General features: G+C 39.6%; 1 protein-coding gene across 5 annotated transcripts; it reads right to left on the bottom strand.

Annotated features, from left to right (window-relative positions):
* Positions 1–9177: 9177 nt before the first annotated feature.
* On the bottom strand, positions 9178–14397 carry LOC147630671 (P-hydroxybenzoic acid efflux pump subunit). 5 transcript variants are annotated; one of them, XM_086810605.1, is made up of 5 exons: positions 13392–13686; positions 12858–13044; positions 12017–12586; positions 11707–11874; positions 9178–11536 (listed from the first exon to the last, which is right to left on the bottom strand). In XM_086810605.1, the coding sequence occupies exons 2-5, from the start codon at positions 12900–12902 to the stop codon at positions 9428–9430; spliced, it is 2892 nt and encodes a 963-aa protein (XP_086666731.1). In that variant the 5' UTR covers positions 12903–13044; positions 13392–13686; the 3' UTR covers positions 9178–9427. The 5 variants fall into 5 exon arrangements, with proteins under 5 accessions (XP_086666731.1, XP_086666732.1, XP_086666735.1 ...); XM_086810606.1 differs by having other exon boundaries at positions 12858–13041; XM_086810609.1 differs by lacking the exons at positions 12858–13044; positions 13392–13686 and adding an exon at positions 14045–14397.
* Between the last annotated feature and the right edge of the window lie 8501 nt (positions 14398–22898).

Below are 22898 nucleotides of genomic sequence, written 5' to 3'. Positions count from 1 at the left end.
ACCTTTGAATAAGTGGTGGTGGGAGCAACTAGAGTTAAGGGGATCTTGAAGCAGATAAGGAAAGAGCCCAAGAAGAAAAAGAACAAAAGAAAGAAGAAGGAGGAAGAAAATTTCAAGTCTTTCCTAGAGAAGGCACCTCAAAATCAGATTCTAGTTAGGAGTCGGATGCCGAAGAGCAGAAGCCCCAAAAGAAGAAAGGCATGAAGCAGGTAGTGGATGTTCAAGGAGAAGTAAAGGCTACCCTAGCCACGCTTGCCAAAGGACATACAGGATCTAGACTGAGACCAGACATCTGGCGCAAGAAGTGTAACAACTAGTGTTATACAAAGGAAGAGTGCCAGATCAAAAGCACGCAACAGCCACATGTTATCTGTGGAGGAAAGAGCAACCACACAACTAACACATGTTTTTACAACACTCGAAACAGGAATCCGAGAGTGGTGGAAAGGCAGTAGCATCAATAGGTCCCAGTCATCAACCAAGTCGCCACCATCGGGCCTCAAAATAACAAAGCAAATGGAAGAGGAGGTGGAAGATTTGGACAGAGGGGAGTTTGGCTTATATGCTAGTGCTACAATGCCCCAAGGCATAGACAAAATGACTACCCCATATTACAATGCCATTAACTAGAATTGCAAGAGGCAAGGTTGCAAAGAGAAGCAAACCCAACAAGAACTGATGCAAGTGATGATGATAGTGCAAATCATTTGTTTGCAACAATGAAGCATTTAGTGGGTTCCATGATAACACATGGAGATAGTGATGATACATGGTATATGGATTCAGGAGCATCAGATCACATGACTTGCCATGGTGAATGGTTTGAGCATATGAAACCAATGGATGAAAAAGGATATGTGGAGACAGGAGATGATACTCAACATGCTATCACTCATGTTGGGAGTATTCCATTGGTGATGCTTAATGGCGCGGTGAAGTCTATGTTAGATGTTTTGTATGTGCCTTCCATCAAAGAGTTTGGCTTTGGTTGGTCAAATGGTTGAGCAAGGATTACAAGTATGGTTGCTTCGTTGAGGACTTTAAGAATGGTTGTAGAGTTATTTCCCCAAGGGCAAGAAGGAAGATAGGTTATTCAAATTGGATGCAAGTATTCCAAAGTTGAAGTTGGATAAGTTTTCTAAAAGCCGTAATGTGGTAAAAGATATTGAGATGTGGCACAAATGTATTGGGCATGTGAACATACAGAAGTTGAAGAATATGCAATCAAGAGACATAGTTGGTGGGTTGCCCAGATTCAAATATGATGGAAGTATGCATGTATGTGATGCTTGCCAGTTTGGAAAGCAAGCAAGGTTGCCATTTCCTACAGAAGGCAATATGAGTAGTAGGCCACTTGAGATTGTTCATAGTGATGTATGGGGGCCTGCACACCATCCATTAGTGGCAGGTACTATGTAACCTTCATTGATGATTATAGCATGACTTGGATCTAGTTTCTCAAAGAGAAGAGTGAAGTGTTGGAAAAGTTCATGGATTTCAAAGCATTTGCATAAAAGAAATATGGTTGTTGGATCAAATGCTTGAGGATAGATGGAGGTGGTGAATACACCTCACATGCATTTGAGGACTTCTTGAGGAAGAATGGCATTAGAAGGCAGCTTTCATGCTTAAGGATAGATGGAGGTGGTGAATACACCTCACATGCATTTGAGGACTTCTTGAGGAAGAATGGCATTAGAAGGCAGCTTTCATGCAAGTACACACCTCAGCAAAATGGTGTTGTTGAGAGAAAAAACAAGGTCAATGATGTGGCTAGGGTAATGCTAAATGAGAAGAGCATGCCAAACTTTTATTAGGAAGAAGCATGCACCACAACGGTGTATCTGCTTAACAAGACACCTACATCTGCCATACATGGGAGTACGCTAGAGATGCGGCTTACAGGATATAGGCTAGACATTGGGCATCTACTAAAAGTGTTTTTTGTAGCATTGCTTATGTGCATGTGTCAGATGAGAAGAGAAAGAAGGTTGATCCTAAGGCAGAAAAGTGTATCTTTGTTGGGTATGCACAGGATCGCAAAGCATATAAATGTTACAATTCACATATTAGGCAAGTGCTTATTTCACGAGATGTGGTGTTGATGAGCTTGCTAGTTGGTACAAAGTAAAATATGAGAATGCTAGTGATTCCAGTGATGATGATGTGCATGTGGACTTGCCACAAGCAAGTTCTACTTCTATGTTTGGGCCACAAGAGTCAAGTGGTAGTAGTGTAAGTCCATGGTCAAGGCGTTTGAGGCATGTGGTGTGAGCACTAGTAGTAGTGCTGTGGGGACAAAGGAAAGAAGAAAGTTGAAGGCATTAGCATTACAAGATATGAGTCATCTAGTTCGGGGAGTTTGAATGAGGAACTTGGCATACCAGTCTTACACACACCAAGTTGCGAAGCAAGAGAGATATGTGCCTCCACATGCTAGAGTGACAAGTGTCCAGAGTGATCCACATGTTTTGAGGAGATCACAGAGAGTCAGGTATCCAGTTGACAGGTTGACATGCCATGGTTATACTATGCACTTTGAATATATGACTTCTTTGGCAAAGCATGTGGAACCTACATGCTATGCAAAAGCTATTGGAAAGCATGTATGGGAAAAGGCAATGGATGAGGAGATGGACGCATTGGTTCATAAGGATACTTGGGATTTGGTTACCTTACTATAAGGCAAAAATGTCATTGGTTGTAAATGGGTTTATAAGGTGAAATGCAAGTCAGATGGTTCGATTGAGCGTCATAAAGCACGGCTGGTTACTAAGGGTTATGCACAAACCCAAGGCTTGGATTATGATGAGAAGTTTAGTCCAATGGAGCAAAGATGGGAACCATGAGGTTAGTTATTGCCATGGCTGCTCTGCGGGCAAATGGTTGGGAAATGCATCAAATGGATGTCAAGAATGCATTTCTAAATGGTGATTCGCAAGAGGAACTTTTTATGGAGCAGCCAGAGGGTTATGGCACCCAAGGTACCCCACTCATGTATGTAGGTTGAAGAAAGCACTTTATGGGCTGAAACAAGCACCTCATGCTTGGAGTGATAAGATCAGTTGATATCTTATCTCTATTGGTTTTCAAGTTTCTATGGCAGATTCTTCACTATATGTGAAGAAGACAGATCATGGGATGGTTGTGGTTGTCATCTATGTGAAGAAGACAGATCATGGGATGGTTGTGGTTGTCATCTATGTGGATGAATTGATTTTGACAGGTGATCATGCTACAAATATTATGCATGTCAAGAAGGCATTGAGTGGGCAGTTTGATATGAAAGACTTGGGTGATTTGAGGTATTTTCTTGGCATTGAAGAGGTCAAAGATCATGGAGGAATATGGCTAGTCCAACGTCAATATGCATTGGATATGTTGGCTAGATATGGAATGACTGGGTGTAATGCTAAATGAGAAGAGCATATGAAACCATGAGTACACCCTTGGAGAAAAATGTGAAGTTGAGGGCTGATTTTGGTGAAGAGTTGGAAGATCCATCTATGTATAGGAAGATGGTTGGCAGCCTCATTTACATGACTATTATACGGCCGAAATTGAGTTATGTTGTTGGGCTTGCGAGTCAGTTGATGCAAAGCCTTAGAAAGCCTCATTTCGACGCAGTGAGATGGATCATGCATTATTTAAAGACCACAACACATTATGGTCTTCTTTATGAGCATGGTAACGGCTTAGATGTATATGGATACACAGATGCAGATTGGGCAGGTAGCTCTTATGGACAGGAGATCTACTAGTGGTTATGCCTTTACATTTGGGAGTGTTGTGGTGAGTTGGAGTAGCAAGAAGCAACCCACTATTACTTTATCCAGTACTACAGAGGCTGAGTATAGAGGAGTAGCCATAGCTTCATGTGAAGGAGTATGGTTAAAGAAACTCCTCCGTTGATTTGGGTGAGCCCATTGAGGGCAAGGTTGTCATACACTGTGACAACATGAGTAGCATACAGTTGTCACAATAATCCAGTTTTTCATACGGCGGACCAAACATATAGAGGTCCACTATCACTTTGTCAGGGAGAAAGTGTTGGATGGTACAATGGATTTGAAGTATGTGATGAAGACTGAAGAACAGGTTGCCGGCATATTACAAAGCCACTTGGGAGAGACAAGTTTAAGCACTTTTGTACCATGTTGGGAGTACATGCAATGAGTTTGAGGGGGAGTGTTGATAGCCCAAGCACATCTTCTTCATCTATGGATGTACATCATGAGATTGAAAGGGACTGTTAAGATTACAGGCTCGATAACAGCTAGAGCAAGGGACGATATGTGCTGGCATGGTAGACAGTATCATGTGTGTGACAATAAATGGCCGTGCCCAATTGGCCATAGTGTGTGGACATTAGATACGGTTATTTGGTGTGTGAACACAGCACATGTAGTGTGTGGTGTGTAGTCCTCTTCTATTATGCATTGTGTGAGAGTGGATATGGCTTCCCTCTATGGTTAGGGTTACATTAATCTATTAGGGTTTTCTCTCATGTGTGTGTGCTCTCTTATTATCAATCTTTTATCAAAACACAACCTACTTAAAAGTGCATGATGAGATTTAATTACATATACATAAACAATGTCTATTAGAACCTTCACTACTTGAGATTTGTTTGATGGTAGCGTGTTTACAATGTCGAGGTAGCACAAATGTGTCTCTTTCACCTTGCTAAACTTGGTAGAGTCATAGACCCACTTGGATGCCTACTTACGGTTGCATGAGGACCTTGATATACCAAAACGTAAATTTTTGAAGTTGTTAATTGGAACCCCAAGATGTTTTGAATAGAGTACTAGACCCCCTTGGATGCCTACTTACGGTTGCATGAGGACCTTGACACACCAATACATAAATTTTTGAAGTTGTTAATTGAAACCCCAAGATGTTTTTAATTGTTCCATTGTAAGCTTGTCGATGAGAATATTGGTATGTCGCACACTTTCTTGATTCTCTTACTCAAAATTTGCTATGATTCCACAATCTTGGGTTTTTTTTCTTTGAATCCACTATCTCTTGAATATGGCAAGCTTCTCCACTATCGAGTCTTGAAATCCCTTCTCTTCTCAATTCTTTCCCTTTTTGCCTCTTCATACCTTTCCACCCAACTTGTCATCACATGACTTCACTTTTGAGAATACTATTGTATTGCCCTATCCATCCTTCTTGGTTTTCCTTTGCCTATTTGTACATGAAACACCATTCACTCATCATCCTTGGTTTTTCTTTGCCTATTGGTACATGTGACATCATTCACTCATCGTCCTCATTGCTCCACAATCAAGGCATGGTGGGATCTACTCATGAAAGATACTTTAAGATGTAGACTAGAGATTCTTGCACTAACCAATCCTCTACCATGTTTACCTCTAGCCTTTCCCTTTGCCTGAAAAAATCCTTTAGGGTCTTCATGATATGCTCAAGGAAGAACATCCATTGAGTATGAAGAACACCACATATTGCCACCTCATCCACTGAATGGACCAACACATGTAATAATTGACTAGTGAGTATAGAGCTTGGAAATGTCTCTCCTCGATCATATGCCTCCACCACCATTATTCAAGCAGCATCGATAGTGGACGGATCAATCTCCTATGAAATTATATACCTAAAATGAAAGCAATGCAATTAGCACAACAAAAGTCTTGAAGCACAATAACATTTTCAAGTGCCAAAAATGAAATCAATGCTTGAATCTTAGCTCACAACCATTGCTCCCATTTTGTAGATTTTCTCATGTACACAACTGTTAATGCAAATGGGAAGTGCCAAAAATGAAATCAATGCTTGAATCTTAGCTCACAACCATTGCTCCCATTTTGTAGATTTTCTCATGTACACAACTGTTAATGAACTATATAGTATAAGAGTGCCTAATCAATGTTTCATAATAAATCCATATGCACATGGGCACAAAGTAACATACATAAAGGGAATATGTATTTGATATAGAGAAAGTAAGTGTACCTGCAACATCTAATGCCAATCATATACAATTGTGTAGGTCCCTTCTTCCTTGTTTTTGTGAAGGCTCCCTTCGATGAATGCGTGACACAAGTACGTGTACAAAAGGAAGAAATTTGATATTTCACCCTCTTCCTTCTTTTGTGCACCCGTAGGTGTACAAAAGTAAGCAACTGAACTTTCACCCTCTTCATTCTTTGTCAACATCTAAGTAACTGTGGAAAATTCCACGTTTCCATTTTCATTCGCCCTCCACCATGTGGTCTCTAAACAATATATCAACTTCAAGTATTCAAAAGCCCCAAGAGTATCCTTCTTGCCAATCAAGTGGTCCAAAATTTTTTATGCCACATTCGTGAAGATGTGCATCATATCTAGAAGATGGTTCATCTGGAGCCTTGTCCAATATGGGAAGCAAAAGAAGATTGAGTTCTTTGTCATCCCAGGTGGTGTCTTCTGAGACCTCTCTCCAAAACATGGCATAAAATTCCCAATGATCTATGTATACTTGGTGTGTTGGTACTCCTTTTGTAGATGGAATAACTTCTCATCACGATGAGGTGAAAGAAATCGATGAGGATTTCATAGATGACTTTCTTGAGATGATCCAGCCTTGATGTAAGATGTAACAAGTAATGGTCCACAAATTGGGCAAGCATTATGCCCAACAGTTGTGAGACCTATAATATCATGAGAGAGCTATCCATTACAAAAGAGGAATCTATGCCTTTGTAAAAATGGAGAAGTAGGATAGAAAGCATGCTAGAGAACTTGCTATATACTGGAAAGTCATCCATTGTCCACATTAAAATTGTCTTTAGCTCCACACTACATTGTGAAAGTGATCGTGACACATCATGCAATTTGATGCCACACCATTATATTTAAATATCATATATTAAAGGCTAGAGGTACACATCCAGGTTATTTACCTTGTGTGTGTGTGTGTGTGTGTGTGAGTGTGAGAGAGAGAGAGAGAGAGAGAGAGAGAGAGAGATGCATGTTAGACATGGAGAGAGAGGGTGAAACATGTTAGAATGAGGAAAATACTATATATATATATATATATATATATATGCATGTTAGAGAGGAGATATTGAGAGAGAAAGGGAGAAAGGAAGAGAAGGAGATGCATGTCATAGAGAGAGAGAGAGAGAGAGAGAGAGAGAGAGAGATAAGAATTTCCCCCAAAGATGATATATTCTTTTTTTTTGGCAAATCTCCACATTTAAGTGATGGAATGGGTACACACAAAAGTCCCTTGTTATCTAATATGTTATGAAAATTCAAAGCCTTTCTTGAAATTAAACTATTTAGTAATGCATGTTTAATCCAAGTATTCATTGACACGGTCTCCAAAAATCCTATCCCTAATATCCCTTTTGCAATTACAAAATTTCAATCAACCATTTGGTAGCAGCTATCTCTACAGTAAATACTAAACACAAATATTATTATTTCATGGAACATTTTTTGGTGAGCTAATTCCTCCTTTGAAGCTTTTACCTTCATATATTGATCATGCACAATCTTTTTTTACAAGATTAATCGTCTGTAATTTCAAACTTGAACTAAATGTTGGTTATCTTTCTCATCTTCTATTGCTATAGGTGTCATTATTACTAGAAGCAAAGCAAATTCACCATCAAATGTGGGTCTATTGAAAGGTCACCTAATAAGGTTTATGTTATGAACTTTAGTTCACATAGATATAAACATCTAATCTAAAAGTATGTTGTTAATGGCAATCATGCTCATGTCGTGTTCACATAGCTCCTCAAAGCTCACTACTTCATATGGATAAATCAGTAATACCACCTCCTTTTTTAATGAAAAATTCACGATCTTTTCCTATGCTGTGTTCACCTAGCTCCTAAAAGCTTAATACTTCATACAAGATCAACCAATAGTACCAACCCTTTTTTATTGCAAAATTCATGATCTTTTCTCTAGAGTAGCATTTTTCCACGTTTCCACCCTTATCCCAATCTCATAATGTGTAACCATCTCAATTTGTGATTCTATCCTTTCACTCCATGATTGTTGGGGTTGATCAAAAAGCATAGACTTTGTTAATTTTCTATTACATTTAACTTCCCACCACATCCCCTACCTTGCTAAAATTCATAGTTGGATAGGGCAAAAAACACTTTATCATAGATGCAAATATACACGCTTCTCCAATATGGGTTGTTTGAAAGAAAAACTTTAGATTAATTATAAACACTTGACCTATTTCCACAATGTCATCTCCAATCATGATGTCCATAAGATTTTCACATTAAAGTATAGAGGCCATTGAAATTGTCTTAGCTCTCCCTTTTACACATCTTTCGCTCTCTCGAATGGACCATTCCATTTTTTATCCCAAACAATTGATTTTAAAGGCTCTCATATTCTAATGTCAAGTCCGCTGGCTGTCGTGCCTTCTTTTTTGTGCTGGTCGACCTAGGCGCCGTAGACTGCTGGTGTGGAAGCCTTAAGTTGTAAGGCTTTAAAGCCTTATGTTGTTGTTTTTTTTTTTTCCTTAAAAAAAAAACGTTGAATATATGTGTTTTATTGCTAAAACGTCAAACTACGTGTCGAATCAAGGAGAAGGTGGCGACCGTCTACCTTGTTGCCGTTTCCGCCTAGACAAGCCCAGGGATTGACCTATGGGAGTTCAGAAGGAGCAAGGATACTCGATGAGGCTCACAGCTAACCATCGTTTTTTTTTTCTTTGTGATAGAAAATTAGGAAACATGGCTAATTAAGTAAAATTGGCAAAATTGGACAAAAGATTCAAAATTGGATAGGGCATTCTCTCTTGCTCTTCCATACAACTCTTGCTATCCTTAATTCTATGGTTAATTTGCTGATTTAGGGTTTTTAATTTTTAAGGTTAGGAAGCGAAAAGCTGAGTTGTTTGCATTGAGACACAAGGCCTTGTTTTAAATAGGGCCCGAAGAGGCACATCCCTAACGGAAGGGTGTGACTCTTGAATGAATAGTTATGTCTTTTGGACGTAGAGGGGTGTCCTGACTCCTTTAATCAATAGATGTGTCCCTTTGAAGAGACGTGTCCCTTGATGATGACCCATGTGACAAGGTGTGACCCTTCACTGGTGTCCTTTCAATGATTAAGAGTAATTAAGGGTAATTAAGTCACAATTGTGATAGGAACTCCCTATATTCAAGAACTTGCAACTACACTAAGTGGCTAGAATGGGTTGTCTTATTTATGCAAGACAATGTTATGATGAGAAATGAACTGAACTACTACAATCAAAAGGAAACTGAATTGGCCTTGACAAAGACTGACATGAGGAGTCCTCAGATGATGAATTGCACAGATGCCCCAAGCATGAAGCATTAAAAAGAAACTTTCAGATGATGCCCCAATAATTTCATTTTATGAGCCACAAGGATCAGTCCACTATGGAGGGTTTAAAGGAGAAAGCATGAAACTATTGCCCCTCTCTACACTTGAAAGAAGAATTAGAAGAATCCCATAGGTCGATGAGACTCCACGGACTTTCTAACTGTAGAAGCTCATGTACAGCTTTTTCAAGCTCAGATGCTTCTTGCAAGAGCCCTTCCAGGCTAAAGGCCAAAGCACCTAGAGAGAGGAGGAGTGAGTTGCTGAAAGCCTCCATATAGGGTTCTCTTGAATCATCAGAACAATGATGAACAAGCTCACCTACCAATCCATGGAAGCTCTTCTCAAATTCTTCCATGAACAGGCTTGACTTGATTGGGCCCATTTTCGACAAAGAGCATTGAAAAATGCCAGAAGCATGGGCTGTGCCTTCCATCTTCATCAGATTCTTCAGCTCCACCACCCTCTGGCCACCATCAGAGGGCTTTCCATCCCCATTCATCGACTGAAGAACTGGCTTTTTGGCATTCACGTCTTTAGCAGTGTTGGCTCGAAGAGCTTGTTCTAGAAACTCCAGCAAGGGTATGATTCTCTCTTCTAGAACACGCATTGCTGATCCAAAAGCATCATGGAGCTCACTTATAGGCATATCTGCACTCCCAAATACTTTCAAAATTGTCTCAAAGGCACACACACTGAAATGCAGCAGGTCCATCATTCGAGTTTGTGCATCCATAAGCTTGGAGTAGACACTTGCAGGAAAGGCTGAAAACCAAAACTGAGGCTCCTCTGTTGCTTCCTTTACCAACACCTTCAGGCGTGCAAATAAACTCTTTAGAGATTTCTCTCTCACTTTTAAATCAAGCACTGCTATTGTACAGCATTTCTCACAGCGTGACTCCGAAAATACTGACAAGGCAGCAGCAGTATGGCTTTTCAGTTTGCTTAATCCCGAAATCAACTCAACCTTGACAATAGCAGCAGCTCGGCTTGGCATCACAAGCATTTCAACAATAATGAAGCAAGCCATGCCCAGGAAAGCCTCTACAATTCGAATCACTGTGAAGGCTTCATCACTTGAGTCTTTATTTGTGCGGGCGAGTATAACTATGGCACCAGTGAAGGCAGAGACAGCACCGGCATACCCATATAGCTTGCTGCGCCTTAAAAAACTTGTCAAAACTACCCATGGTATCAGGGCAACCAAGCGGAGAAAAGGGAAATTTTTAGTTGCTAAAACAACAAGGAGACCATAAATTGATCCTGCCACAGTCCCTTGTGCACGCAGAGTTGCAATTTTGAAAGAGCCTCCTTTTGAGGCTCCAGTAAAACCTAGCCCTAAAGTGATGTCTGCCCAATATCCTTTACTTCTACTAAACCATGAACCCATAAATGCTCCCATTGCCATTGCCAAAGACATCTTAAATGCTGTTTGTAGTTGTTGAGAGTTGACCTTATTCTCCATCAAACACTTCACTCGATACCACCACCACTTCTTCTGCCCTGCATGTTGATATGAAAGGTTCGGATCGTTGTAACAGTATTTGCATGGTTTTGGATTGTCGACCATGGGTTGTAATCTGCCATGATCATGTGGCAAATTGGGAATATGGATTTGGACAATATCACAAAACTGTGCATATTTACTTTTAGGGCCATTCTCAAACTTCCCACCATGCTCAAACCTGACCCTGTCTGTGCTTGAAAGTATCTCTTTAGTTTCCTCCACAAATTTTTCCAAATTGAAAAGGAAAAACAAGGCTGCTGATGAGAACTGAAAGCTTTTCTTGGAATCAGCAACCATTACTACATCCCGCTCTAATTTTCCGGCAATCAAAATGTCATGCATGCTTTCCCCAAACTCACCAGATGCCATATAAGCTAGTTTCTGCCTTGCAGTACTCAACTTTTCACTAAAAGAGGCTAAAGCCTCCCTCCCTTCATCTATGATGAGCTGCATATGACATGAAGACTTCCACCCATTTTCATTTGCATGCCTCAAAGCTAGGCAGACCCAATCAGTAAGATAGATCAAGCAGTCTTTGAGCATATGATGAAGCAGCCTCTTCGACGGTGAACTTAAATCTGACATCAGAGCAAATTCCATACCAACTAAATCCTCCTTTAGCCTCTTTAGACCTTTGATAAGATGCTTGAGATTTTCTGAGAATCCTGGAAGCTCCCACCCTAAGTCACTCTGCTCGGTTGAGGCCAACAACAATGGCATGAATATTTGCTTAAGCATAAAAGAAATTCCAAGATGTTACAGACAACCACGTAAGCAACATCAACCAAGTTCAAGACTCAGCTCATCCATACAGACCACAAGAAACATGCAGGTCACCTCACAAATAAGCCAAGGCGTACCTCTTTTGAAATGATTTCAGCATCTACAGTTGAGCCTATTTTTGCTAATGATTTTGCTTGAAGGTGCAGGGACGACCCCTTGACCATGTCATTGATACAGAATGCATCCACCATTATTCTTAGCCTTTCTGAAATTATGCGTGTTGACAACTTCACCTGTGATTGTACCTGTTTTTCAATAGAAACATCCTTGTCATGCTCTAAGAAATTGCACGAAATTGACATATGTTGCAAATGCACTGGTGATAATATCCTTATTAAACTTCCAGACATAAAAAACCAAACAAAATAAATGACTTCTTTCACTGACCTGAAACATTGCAAGGTGGGGAAACGGCAGTAGAAGCGCAAGCATGCCACTAGTAGCGCCTACCATTGTGGTTCCTGCCAGTTGCAGAGGAAAAGAAACTATTTCCATGTCCCCCTTTTTGATGGATGCCGTGACATATAGAATGGCACTATGAGCAAGAGCAACACGTTTGGATACGATAAGTGTATTTTGTGGATAAACTATTATGAAGGAGCTTAATGCAATGCAAAGGATAGCCACGCCCAGTGTTATCCTCTCAGAGCCAACAAGCTGCAAGACTAGCATCGCCATGCCAACACCTTGAATAGTGCCGACTAGCACTCCTGCAGTGTCCTGAAGTGCCTTCCCAAAAGTTGATTCGCCCACTACTGTGACTGCCATAACATATGCAAAGATGGGAAAAGTGGACCATTGCACATGCATATTACCAAGCTGCAATACCACACCAGCCAAGAAACAGCCGAAAGCTGTCCTAAAGGCCACATTAAGTCTTGTCCGCCAGAATACTTCCTCGTGCATAGAAGGCTTCAGCTTGAACATTATCCCGGCCACCCACTGGTGATGAAGAACCTGAACATCAGCCATTAAACCAAGAAGCCACATGTTATGAAACCTCTTGCATAAGAAGCCCCTCAGAAGTCACAGGTTCAAAACCTTTGCATGACAGCCACAATCACAAACTAGGAATATTAAACGTAAGGTTCTCTACAGGAAGAGTGCTTCATTGAAATAGGTCGTGTTTTTGAGATCAAGATTTTGCTTCAAAAATAAACTTGCAGCTGTTTTGACAAAGCAAGGTGTGCAAACATGAAGCCAAGAGAGACGGAGAGAATTTCCAAACCTGATCACAAGTGACGGTCCCACATGAAATTAGTGGCTTCAACATAAACCGAAATGCATAATCTTGTAGCCCAAGTCTTAGAGATAGTTAGGTTGACATGATACTAATGGCTGTAACATGGCCTAGAATCCCATATTCTTGTAGCCCAAAACTGAAGATATTTGGACACAGGGATGCCGCATAACTTCTAGGACATTACAACCGGGTTGCAAGTCAGACAATGAAACTATGCAAAGAAGGGGTGAGTTTGGAACATTGTGCCTGCACCATAAATCCAGTGAATTCCATCCGTGCAGTGCATCCCGAATGATGACAAATAATATTGAAAAGAAGATAGCCATTGTGAAGATCACCCAAAATAATATTGAAAAGAAGATAGCCATTGTGAAAACTAAGGTCTGCACTAAATAGTGAAGTTAGAACAAAGGAGCTGACATTGCAATCATATCAATAGCATTGAGTATAACTAGCCATTCCATTAAGCATGAATGATGGAGTTTCCATTCCTTGTACGTGGAAGAGTAATGATTTTACCTTTCACCCAAAAATTTGAAGACTAGTAGCCAATCCTGGTGCCTACCAAGAAATTTCTAGTAAGTAAGCTATGTGTAGGGTGAGGCAGTCTGGAACTATGAGAGACTGAAAAGCATATGAGTGTATCTAGGTAGACAAGGTTAATTGAAAATGTAAGTAGGCCTCATTTTCTTATCAACTCTCTACAAAGACTGCTTCTAGAGGGTAGGCAAATAGTCAGGTGCTTGTGTATTACAACCTTGCACATGTATGACTTGCTTATTTGTTTACTTCGGAAAATGTGTTGCATTTATAAGCCATGGTGCTTATGTGACAGAGGTGGGATAAATCGGTCAAGTAAGTGGGATGGGCCCAGGACCCATCACATGCATGCAAAGGGATGATCAAAGGACACCAATAGGTGTTACTTACCGCGATTTTTCCATCCATAATAATGCAAGAAGTGCATTGTGCACCATCTAAGATTCAGCACAGATAGGCAAGGTTCCATCAAAAATTCAAGAAAAAGATCTTAAATAATGGTGTACGTTTGGTTAGGGAGATCAATGAGAGCACCTATTGTCCACTAAAATGAGCACAAATTCGGGCTCGGGCCCTGGATGATTGAGGGGGAGGAGGAGGAGGATGAAGTACAACAGTGTTGAAGCGCTTACCTTTCAAGCTCCACCTCCACTGCATCCGATGCCAGTAGTGAGCCCACCACATGTTGATCGTCGCCGTTGCTCCTGTACCAAATCCGACGGTGAGATAATTGAATATGGTCTGCAAGGACTGGGCGATATTTTTGCATCTTTGGCACCTGTGAAGACCAGCGCAAAAGAGAGAGAAATGCGTCCTGATGAGTGGCACACATATATACAAGCCACCAGTTTTATTCGGTTCTCATTCTCACAAAAGCACAAAGAGAGACGTGCCACTAAAGCGAGAGAGAGAGAGAGAGAGAGAGCCGGCACATTCCATGCGCCGCACTTCTCGTTCGGAAGCTCCTCTCCTCAAAAAAGAAAAAAAAAAGGCGAATTTATTCAAAAATAATAGTGTGGAGAAGTATGACATGGACAGTTTCTGAGTTTATATATATATATATATATATAATTATTATTGATTTTATAAAAAAAGGAAATTCAGTATTGTGCATAACAAAGTATTATCCGAAACTAAAAAAATAAGAACTTTTTGGCGACCATGAAAAAATGTATTTTCAAAACTTTTTGGTAGTCTTCAACTATTACCTTGTGTCATTTTCCCCCTTTTTTGGAAATGTCATTATTTGAAGGAAACTAGTACTTAACCCGCACGTTGCTGTTGTGGTAGCTGCGGTATGTAAAAGACATTAAGAAGCAAAACGCAAGAATGGAATACAAAGCGTCAATCGGAATACAAAGGGCCAAGCGGAATACAAAGGGTCCATTTCGAAGGGATTTTTTCCTCTCTTTTTTAGAAATCCATGATTTCTTTTTTCTCTCCCCTCCTTGTGCCTTGGTTGTCCATGGTTAATAGATAGATAGATGAATTTTCTACAAAAGTTTCTAAAAGCCGCATAAATAGCCTAGAGTCAAATCTAAAAGATGATTATCTTTGAGAATTGTCAACATTTTATCTCATTTAAAAAGAGTCTTCATTTTGAAAATCTCATATAATAAGACCCTTGTTCTTGAACACTAGAGAGGCAATGCACAAAGATATGTTTTGTTAAAGGAGTGTTCCCTACTATCTTATGTTGTATTTCCTTCTTTGAAACCTTGTAGATAAATAGAAATTAAAAGTCTCTAAAGGCCACTAAATAAAGTGAAAGTGGACCTTCTTAAAGAATTACAATATTTAATCTCACTCAAAAAGAGCCTTTACCTTGAAGGATTGTCTATATTTTCTCTGGTTTAATAAGAGCCTTATTTTTAACACTAGAGAGGCAGTCCACAAAGATACATATTATCGTGTCTTTAAAAAAGAGGGTTCACTCAGCATTCCAACTGGCCTTTTTTTCATATGAAAGACTCAAAACGCAAGGCTTTCAGCCTCAATACCATGAGGCTATAGGTTGTTCAATATCATAACAAAGTCGCTAAGATGAACACCTTATTAACATAGAATGCTTGTAAAAATGCCATAGATTTTCATACTTTTGATGGCCCAATAATGAAGACAACTTTTCATGAAAAGAACTTTTTTTGGTTGCCTTCATAAACTTCTTGTTTTTTTTGGGGGGGGGGGGGGCTCAATCATGTAAGTGTTTGAACTAAACTCAAACCAAAATGGGAAATAATTTCTAACCGAAATTAAGGTCTGTATCTTGTTTCTAATTGTGACTAACTCACCGATTGTTTACAAGTTTATGCAAATAAAGAAGCATTACATTCCCACTTTGATATAAATTCAATTATAGAGAGATGCTCATTTGAGCTCTCGATCTATTAAATGTTATTCACAAGACATGATCTTGTCACTCTAACAAAGCATCTCTTTTAGAAGAACATAAGGAATGAAAGTAAAAGTGGTTGTTTAGTGAAGGATGTCTACGAAAGCCTTTGATACCCTTGTGGGTAAGTATGAATAGAGCTTCCTTGGTAGGCACACACATTTTTAGATAGTATGCATGTACAGTACACACATTTGAGAAACATGTTCATGATGGTGAACCGAGTAACTTCTTTACCTTTATTCACACCATCAATTGATCGATCTTTATGTGAAATGTTATCAAAGTGATGTGACTATTGAACTTTCTACACACATAGTTCATCCTTTGAAAATAAAGTCGATTAGGGACAATGCTTACAATAATGCAAAGAATATGAGATAGACATAATGCAATAAAGGGTTGTAAGAAAAGGCCACATGCTTAGTGAATCATAATTCAACTCACATTTCATATCTTATAGACATCCCTAATTTCTCAATCAATATAGAAAGAATATCCAATCCAAGAAGTTTTTGGGATTTAAAAAAATGAAAAAAGTTTTAAACTTGTATGACCTATATAAACTCCACTTCCATAAGATATCACATGTCTTTTTAAGGCTCTCAACCCAATTAAGATCATGATGACCGACTTGGGCCAACTCCACTGGGGTGGTTCAATCAAAAACATGTATGGTAGTATATGCATTCAATAGAAGGAGATTCATTTTTTATGGAGCTATAGATAAGACAAATATATTAAGGGGTTTTTTATCCAAAAAGCAAAAAAAAAAAAACACAAATAAGGGGTACTAATTTTTTTAAGAAAGGGTGCATGTAAATTATATAAACCAATAGACATGGGGTTTTTTAATTACCCTTTGTATGATGTACATACTATATAAGGGATCCACTAGAGGGGACAGTTCACTAGAAAACATGTAAGATAACACATGTTGGGATTGGAGATCAAAGTAGCAACACACACATGGATGTAGCAAAAGCAAGGAGAGATAGATGGAAGCACAACACACAAAGTAGATTGATGAGGAGTGAAGTACACGTGAAGTGAGATGTGTTGGGAATTTTAAAGTCTTATGTGTGAAGAGCCTCTTAGAAGTCTAAGTGTGCCTGTTAACCACATTGGTTAACATTACTCCAAATGCACAGCAACACTTTCAAGCCGTAATTTTTATACTGCACAATGCACTTTATGTAAAATGTCTCTAAGCTTATAACTTGTGTAATTCTGGAAGATAATCAAACACCGAACTTATGAATTATGTAATTTTGGAAGATAGTTAAACACCGAACTTATGAATTATGTAATGCTAATAATGTACAATTAGACTAGGAAATTAGCTTTGTATAATGCTAGAGGATAGTCAAATAGTGAGCTTACGACGTGTAATATCGGAAGATAGTTTAACACCTTACAAGTCAAGTGTAATATTGGTAATGTACAGTTAGCCTAGGAAATTAGCCTAGACTAACTTATTGGGTCCTCGGACATTATTTGGGTGGTCAAGCGTTATACAAATGAGTCTTGTATATCACACATTTTGATTAATGAGAAAGGACATAATCCTATTCTCACAATTGAGTTTAAGTCTTCTTGCTAATGCGATTGAAGTAGTTTATATGCTTTCTCTTCTTCTTTGCTTCATGCATACTTAGGAATTGTGTGGGTACTCGTGATGGTGTTGATGTATATTCTCTTCTCCCTCCCTCTCTCTCTCTCTTGTCTACTCTCTCATGTTTTTACTCACCGCGGCCTCGAAGTAGAGGTTGAGCTTTCCATAGCTCTCTCTCTCTCTCTTTGCTCGCCACCCATTTGCAAAGCTCTTTTGTGGTGACAAATGAGCTATGAAGGAAGCAAGGTTAAGGAAGCTATCTCTCCACAAGAGAGGGTTACTCTACCAAGAGTGGCTAGAGGTGCAAGCCGTTAAGACCCTTGCATTCTCATCTCCTTCTCCCTACCTTGCAAGGCTCAAGTGTTCTCAATCGATAAACATCTTTGACACTACTACTAGGGAAGTGCCTTTGCTTAGGACTCCCTTGCTATACTTTGCATTTGGAATATTTCCATAGCCTGCTGGGAGTGCAAATCCACTAGTTTAACTCTTGTTGTTTTTTTATTTATTTGGTGACCTTAGTGCAATGAAGTATGAAGCAACCCTTCAAGCTCAAGTTACATGATTACAAGTAAGTATTTTACTCTGCTCAAGTTGCACGATTGCAAGTAAGTATTCTACTCTATTTCCTTTGATTTATGCTATTTCCTTCTTGCATTTGTAAATTTCTGAGTTTTGTTCATTTTAGGAGTTAATCTCACCATTAATCCCTATAGAAAATCTATTAGGTTGCATTTTGCATATCATTAGATAGGTTAGGGAAAGCTGAAGTATTCTATCAAATCAAAATTCCAAAAAAAATGCACCATTAAGGAGAAATTAGAGGGAAAAATGACCAAAACACAAGAAAATTGCTCCTCTAGTTTGCATGTGTACATGCTCAATTGGGCCTGTGTACGCACGTTTACAAGTAGGAATGCACATTCCTAAGTCTAACATGAGAGATCTGCAAAATATTCTCATTAAGGAAAGGTCAGACAATATTCTTTCCATTAATGACCATAATGTTAAAAGTCGTTTAAAAATGGCCATCACGTGACCCTGTTGCAAGTGGCAGACCTACCAGAATTACGTACGCACGTGCCAAAGTGGAAATGCACGTTATCATTTCTAAACTCATGTTCACAAGTCTACAGACACCTAGCCATGCACATTCTCATCTCAGAATGCGCATTCATAGACCTTACCTGCCCACGCACATTCGTATTTTTGGCCATACACATTCTCCATTTCCCATGCACGTTCCTAAGATGGTGAACACACGTTCATAAGTCTAACTACTAGGGCCTGGCCACATATGTTCCCAGATCACTTAGCCACCCATGTACCTACATGGGAATACATGTTCCCATGTACCTACATGGGAATACATGTTCCCAGATCACTTAGCCACCCATGTACCTACATGGGAATACATGTATTCCCATGTACCTACATGGGAATACATGTTCCCAGATCACTTAGCCACCCATGTACCTACATGGGAATACATGTTCCCAACTTCCCATGTACCTACATGGGAATACATGTTCCCAACTTCCCATGTACCTACATGGGAATACATGTTCCCAACTTACAAGTCTAACATATTCCCATGTACCTACATGGGAATACATGTTCCCAACTTACAAGTCTAACATAGACTAAAAAACATTAAAAATTCAGGGGCTGGATGCATGGTAAGGTGGACTCAAAAGCTATGTCATGGACATGGCTTTTAAATTGGTTTTTAGACATTTGAAAAAGTCATTTTCTCCCACATTTTGTACATTTGAAAAGCCTGAAAACATAAAACATTAAGCAGCTCATGGTGCACTCATTTTGCCACCTCTCCCACATCTCTCTCTCTCTCTCTCTCTCTCTCTCTCTCTCTCTCTCTCTCTCTCTCTCTCTCTCTCTCTCTCTCTCTCTCGCTTACCCACTCTGTCTCTTTCCATCTCCTCTGTACCCTAAACTTGTTGTTGCTGCCTTGTTGTTCACCTCTCTCTCTCACACACTTGTTGTTGCTGCCTTGTTGTTCACCTCTCTCTCTCACACACTTGTTGTTGCTGCCTTGTTGTTCACCTCTCTCTCTCACACACTTGCTTGCTCGCTCTCTGTGCCTATTGTAGGCCCCTTACTGTTGTTTCAGCGACACACACACATACTCATGGACCTTTCACCCATCATAGATTCCCAAGCATTTAGAGGCAGATGTAGAAGTTTAGCCTGTGTAGAGGGTTTCGAGTCATGCATAAAGTTTTCTGCCAATACAATCAAGGATTATCATGCACAGAGGAAGCAAGAACAACGTGTAAGGATGAAGTCTAAGGTACAAGAAGAACAGGAGCACAATGCAAGTCATGGTGCAAATGAGCAGAAGCATCAAAAAATTATGCATCGACGTTGTTCAGTACTTTAATCAGCGAACCAAGGGTCTAGAGACGAGAAGATGAGGTTTGATATATTATCTCAAGTTCTCCAACATCGCTCCATGAAGGAAATTTCTAGCAATTTTCCACTATGGAACCATACAAGTTATATCATATCAAGGTTATGTGAAACTAGAGAGCAGAGTGTGAAACACTTGAAAGTGTTTCACTCTGCAGGGTTGGGGCAATATGTGAGAGGTACCCAAAGCTCAAAACAAATATGGAGTGTGGAAATATATAATAAATAAATGATGATGTGTAGAGAGTCTAAGGTGGTAGAGAGTGTGGCAGTGAGAGGAGGATAAGAGCAGGTGCAAAAAACAAAAATAGAAAGTGTATGGGTTATGGAAGGAGAAGGCGCAATTGTTCCAGAAAGACGACGACGTGGGCGACGGGCAAAAAGGGGGAATTGAGATAATCTATGGATATAGACAAGGAGACGGGAGAGAAGTGAGAGGTGCAAGAGTGAGGGATGTGTGTGAAGAATCTACAATGAAGCAAGCTAGCTGCAAACAGAGGGACTTTTCGTTTCCAAAATTGCAGAGGTGGACATCAGTGTGCAGGAGGTGGACATCAGTGTGCAGGAGGTTTTTTTGGCAAGCATTTTCGAGCAAGCACTTTTTGGGAATCGGGCGAACAGATTCCAAAAATATATCCCCCTCCCCGAAGAGAGAGAGGGGTGAAGAAAGTTGGAGAGAGCAACATAACATAATTATTTGAAGGGAGAGGGCGATAGTGAGCTAGAGGGAGTGAACACAGAAAAACATGTCAACAACACATCCTCTATAATTGAGGTTATTGATTCAAACTGAAAATAAAACCAAGTTCATTCACACATACAACTTCCAATTATAGAAATGCGAAACCCCCCTCCATGAAGAGAGAGGGGCGAAGCAAGTTGGAGAGAGAAACATGACATAATTACTTCGGAGGGAGTGAATACATAAAAACATGTCAACATCACATCCTCTACATTGAGGGTATTGGTTCAAACTGAAAATAAAACCAAGTTCATTCATGTACACCGTCTAAATACAAAAATGTGAAAACCATCATCTTTACTACTATGGGCCTCACTTGTTCTCTGTGGTGTAGACACAAAGTAAGAAAATGGTGTTCGTACCCTTCCGCACTTCCTCTATCAAGACACGCTTAAATGATTCATCAATAAATTAATGGACTTGCCAAATTGCAATTAAGCCCAGCACTTGTCCTTAGCTTGTGAAATAGCATCATCATTTCCAAGAAGTGGAAAGGATGTGAGACCTTTCCATGCTTGTGCACCATCTATGGTCTTCTACTTGACATCCACATTGGTGGCCTCCCTTTGGGATACATGCAGCAACAACTTCAATGCTAACATTTGATGAGGCCATCACAAACAAAACAAAGGAGAGTTTAAGGTGCTATACTCTACTAACAAGGCTTGGTGGCAATGGTGTATAACAAAATGCTTTGGAGATTACCTCTATATTTATAGCAATGGGAGAGGTTCACTCTTCCTTTTTTAACATACAAAATAAAAAACTATGTTTGTCTTTTTTAATGCTACTAATAAAGGTATCTTTCCTTGAATTTCAGCACCACAATAAAAAATTCATCTTTTGAACTTGTTTGGGAAAGAGCGAGTATGTATTTGAAGGAGATAGACATTGCACAATAGAACCCTCTACAATAAGGTGACTTCCACAAAGGTTACATAGGTCCCAAAATACCGAAGGTCAACTGATTATCCTTGCATTAAATTGTCTAAATTAGGGTGCGTTCTCCTATGAGACAAGGCATTATAGAGCTCAAGGTTGGATAGGATAGGTTGGTGGATGAACATTAAATTGTCTAAATTAGGGTACGTTCTCCTATGAGACAAGGCATTATAGAGCTCAAGGTTGGATAGGATAGGTTGGTGGATGAACATATTCTCACTCTAACTTAAGCCTAGCACACGTTAATAAATGAAGTACAAGTGCTTGCATGCAAGATATGGCTTCTTCTTGGCTTCTCTATCAGCAAAATCTAGACATGTACAACATGGTTTGTCTTTCACATGCACATCATACTTTCCCACGTGTGCATCATCCCCGTGCAATTTGATCTTGAAAACTTCATACTTGTAGCAAGAGTCTACAAGTGGAGAAACCCCAAGTTTTTTAGTGTGTTTTTTTTATATGTTCTGGACCCATTGTCTTGGGGGTGTTGAGACTGTTTGCCTTAGTTTTTATGAAGAAAGCCTAGAGTTTGAAGCTTGTATCTGAGTTATGATTAATGAGAAATTGTGATATGGAGTTTGGTTGGAGTTGATTTGTTTGTCTTTGTTGAGATAGAGAAACTATGAAGATATGTCTGATGTTGTTCTAGAAGGTCTGAGCTACCTCATAATTGAAAAAGTTATCTTCTATTGAGAAAATGCTTTCAAATAGGGTCAAAAGAGTGTCAGCACAAGCAGTTGTGTGTCTAAGGGGTCAGATGATGAGATAAAAGAGTTGTTTTGATCTTTTGGATTCAAGGGAGGTCATTCTGAGTTGAGTCTATGACCATTAGAAGTCTTTCAAAAGTTAGACAGGTTTAGAGGCAAATTGGTCATTCTAGGTCAGTTGTTACTTGATTGTGATAAGCTAGGTGTCTATAGGGTTATATATTTGTGTGGTTTGAGTGTTAAGAGGGTTTAGAGGTGTTAGAGGACTCAAAGATAAGAAAACTTATTCCAGTTAAGTCAGCTCTATCAGCAGGTGTCAAGCGAGATCAGAGGTCAAATCAGTTAATAGTAAGTCGGTTGAGGATAGCAAAGTGTTTTTGGTATCAATTTTTCATGAAATTAGGGCAACCTAAGGGCTAGGAGGATTTGGCGACATAAAAGATAATGTTATTGATCCATGTAGAGTTTTTGTGTCAGTTGATCCTGCCTCCGAAAGCAGAATTGGTAATAATTGAGGTCAGTTGGATCAATGTCAGCTGAAGGTCCGCAAAGCAGAAGGGGATGTCTAGCATGGCTCTGGGGTTGATAGATTGAAGCTAGTTGATCGCGAAGAATAATAGAAGAGCGAGGAGGACGCATATTGGGGATGGGTTCT

Source organism: Cibotium barometz, chromosome 16 (genome assembly GCF_041138505.1).
Source record: "Cibotium barometz isolate CiBa-2024 chromosome 16, ASM4113850v1, whole genome shotgun sequence".
Taxonomy (NCBI): domain Eukaryota; kingdom Viridiplantae; phylum Streptophyta; class Polypodiopsida; order Cyatheales; family Cibotiaceae; genus Cibotium; species Cibotium barometz.
This window is presented reverse-complemented; position numbering and strand designations above follow the sequence as displayed.